Genomic DNA, 3540 nt, shown 5'->3' on the forward strand with positions numbered 1-3540 from the left:
TAATGTAAAGCCATCTATCAGGTTAACTTCAATACAGCAAAAGGTGTCACCTGGCCAGCAACATCATGCACTGATGACAAGGACAGGTTTACTGAGCTTTGAGCTCAGACTGCTGAACCTTCAGGCTGGCCTTGTCCACCTCAGTAGACTGAGGATAAAAGGGACCTACCAGCCAGTTGAGAGGTGTGTTGTTAACAAAGTAATCCATAACTTCATCTAAGGATTCCTTCATTTTCTGCAGCTGCCCCTTGCTGGAAGTGAGGACGCCATCAGACACTTCCTTAAAGGAGGCAGCATTGCGGAACACTGAGTAGATGTCGCCGGCCATCACCCCCAATTGTCTGGCCTGATCTTGAATGTTCTGTGGTAATCCTTGGGCGTTGACCAGGACAGCCTGGCATGTAGTCTGGAGCTGCTGGGTCAGGTTGCGGGCAATAGCCAGAGTACGTGACTCGATGTGCTAAAAATAAAACAAACTCAAGAATTAGCGGTGGATCAGATGGCGCTGTGTATGATTTAGCCCAGTTAAAGTATGCTGGCTATGTATCCATACAGACATCCTCTGACTCCTGACTGCTGGCTTGTTTCTCTCCAGGGAGGAATGCTCTGGCATTGAGCTAACCTCCCGACCAATGCTTTGACTTTTTAGTAACAATGCTATATGAAGCAGCACTAATTGCATTTCACAGCTGGAAACATATGCTTAGAGTTTAATTTCCCCAATTAACAACTGGAAAGTAGCTGAGGAAGAGACTTGAACTCCTGACTGCAGAGGTCATCCTCTTAAACTGAATAGCAAGCAGACCAGAGCAGACAATCAAAACGTACGCTCGTCGTTGTTGTTGGTGGTGGTGGTTTAATTTAGTCTATTCTCAAACAGGAAGATACAGTAATGAACAGCTAATGCTGATTTCAGAGGCTCACTGCCACTGGGGACACAGAGAACCATTCTGTATGATTATACTGAGCTAGTTCTAGAACATTAGCTCCTGCGTGATCTTATGCTAGTTTACTAACCATCAGTCCTCAGCTGTGTCCTGATCTCTTCCAGAAGCCACCAGACTCACCCATTTGAAGGCAGGTACTATGCACCACTGAGCTACATCACCAGCCCTCTCCTCATTTTCAAAAATAGTATTTAAACTACCTTTACTGTGTGCATGCACTTAAGCCGAGGTCAAAGGAGACTCTGAGGGAGTTGGTTCTCTCCTTCTGGCTGTGGGTCCCAGATGCCTTTAACTGCGTATCCATTTCACCAGCCCTTCTCTAATTTTTATTTGGAGATAAGCCCAGGCTTGCCTAGAACCTGCTATCCTCCTGCCTTAGTGTCCCAAGCAGCTGGTACTCCATGTCTGTGCCACCCATCTGGGGTGATATAAATATACTCTGAGATGATTCATGGGGGAATTGAAGCCAACAGCGTGGTAAGAACTTCTCCATACACCCCAGTGAATGTCTCCACCTGTCATCTTACCTCAGCACAGTGGGACTCATCGGTGTCGTCATAGCCGATGCTTCTCTTCCACTCTACCCATGAGACGTAGAGCTTATCCTGAGCACCCTGAATTTTCTGGTTAGCACTGTGCATATTCTTCCTGGCGAATTCAATCTGTAGTGAAACAAACCAGGTGAACACCACTACATCTTTGTGTTTCATCTGCTTGCAGCTCCGTGGTGTAAGCAGGCAACACAGAGACCATGGAGTTCAACAAGAGCTGCATTCACTTATGGTCTATAGTGGTCAACCAACTAGCAGCAGCTCTTTACTGCTTCTGTGCAATTATTACATCGATGACGTCAAATGTGTCTGCTGAACACAGATGAGAGGTAATAGACTTCATGTTTGCATGAAGGGTAAGTGAGAATTAGAAGAGGAAAGAGATAGAAGGGGATGTGAAAGAGAAAGGTGGCCAGGCATCGTGGTGCATGCCTGTAATCCCAGGATTGAGAAGGCAGAGGCAAGAGAACTGCTACAAGTTTGAAGCTAGCTTTGACTATGTTTCAAGTTCTGGGCCAGCCTGAACTACACAGCAAGACCTTATCTCAAAAACAAACAAAAAAAGGAGGAAAAGAATTCAGCCTTCCTCTTCCATGATACCATCTCCCTGTTCTTCGTAGAAGGAACCGCCCTTGAGTACAGTACATGCCATTCTTTACCTTGGCCTTTAATGGCTGCACAATAACCTATTGTGGCATAATGCACAAACCTGCCCCTACTTGATGTGGACTGTTTCCATCTCTTGCAACTATAAAGAGGAAGAAGTATTTATAGGACAAATATCTAACAAATGTCTGATTTTTTTGTTTATTTAGTTTTTATGAGATAAAGTCTTAGTCCAGGCTGCCATAGAACTTGCTATGTAGACCAGGTTGGACCCAAACTCACAGACATCTCAATCACTGATGTCCCTCCTTCCCTGAGAGCTGGGATTAAAGTAAGTGGTTTCTTTTTTTTTTTTTTTTCTTTTAAAGACTTATTTATTTTTATGTCTTCTGTATGAGTGTATGTCTGCATGCATGTATGTGCACAGTACGCATGCCCGGTGCCATCAGAAGCCAGTGGAGGGTGTTGGATCCCCTGGAACTAGAGTTACAGGTGGTTTGAGCTGCTGTGTGTGTGCTGGCAACCCACCTGGGTCCTCTGCAAGTTCAACAAGTGCTCTTAACTACTCAGCCCTCTCTCCATCCCACAGAAGTACACAACAGGAACCCTTTCTCTGGATCATTGAAAACAGCATCACACTCTGCTCATGCCACAAGACAGGGGGGTGGCTGAACCCAATGCACTGGAGATCTAGTTTTATTTCCTTGTCTAGAGTCATTTGCACACTCTCCACAGTTTCACAGGGCCGTTCACATACAGTACTAAACTCCTTAAGTGTCATAATTCTATCTACGCTTATTCTTAAAATGAACTGGTACTTACCAGATTGACAGTGGAGTGGAGCTGAGAAATGGTCTCCTGGCTCTTTTGTTTGGCCTCTTTAACCCTGATTAGAGCCTGGTGATAGGCCCGAGAGCAGAGCTTGGTGGACAGGGACTCCAGCCGTTCATAGTATCTCGGCTTTTGAACCATATCAAATCCTTCCACCTTTTTTGCTTCCATCTCTGACAACAGAGGGAAAAAAAAAGAAAAAGAGAAAGTAAACAAAGGTGATCCTTAGTTTAGGATTCCACAGTGGGAATCCTAAGAAAGATGTCTTCATTTCCTGAGACTGTTTACGTCTACTGTTGGGTTGATCACCCCGAAGCAATTGTAACATGCATGCACACATGTACACACACACACACACACACACACACACACGATTACATGTGCTTCTTCCCAGCTGCATACACTGTTTAGCAACATGGACCCTGGCACATAGTACAAGCAGTAATGGCAATTAAGTACCACTAAGGCTGGTCTCAAACTTGCTATACAATCAAAAATGGTTTTAAGCATTTAAAACTATTTTGTTTTGCTTTGTTGGTTTTGTTTTGTTTTTTGAGACAGGGTTTCTCTGTATAGCCCTGGCTGTCCTGGAACTCACTCTGCAG

At 44.7% G+C, this 3540-nt stretch overlaps 1 protein-coding gene across 4 annotated transcripts in view; it reads right to left on the reverse strand.

The window, feature by feature from the left end:
• The window catches only part of LOC116096205 (perilipin-2), a 52660-nt gene that overhangs the window by 11215 nt on the left and 37905 nt on the right, over positions 1-3540 (reverse strand). For 3 of the 4 annotated variants that reach the window (XM_031377807.1, XM_031377804.1, XM_031377806.1), the window contains 3 exons: positions 2927-3108; positions 1475-1609; positions 9-460 (listed from right to left, as the gene is read on the reverse strand). In XM_031377807.1, coding sequence (XP_031233667.1) covers positions 89-460; positions 1475-1609; positions 2927-3108 — 689 coding nt within the window. In that variant the 3' untranslated portion in view covers positions 9-88. Of the gene's footprint in view, positions 1-8; positions 461-1474; positions 1610-2926; positions 3109-3540 lie in introns of those variants that run through there. The other variant, XM_031377805.1, reaches the window with a different exon arrangement.

The sequence above is a fragment of the Mastomys coucha genome, unplaced genomic scaffold, assembly GCF_008632895.1.
Source record: "Mastomys coucha isolate ucsf_1 unplaced genomic scaffold, UCSF_Mcou_1 pScaffold18, whole genome shotgun sequence".
Taxonomy (NCBI): Eukaryota; Metazoa; Chordata; class Mammalia; order Rodentia; family Muridae; genus Mastomys; species Mastomys coucha.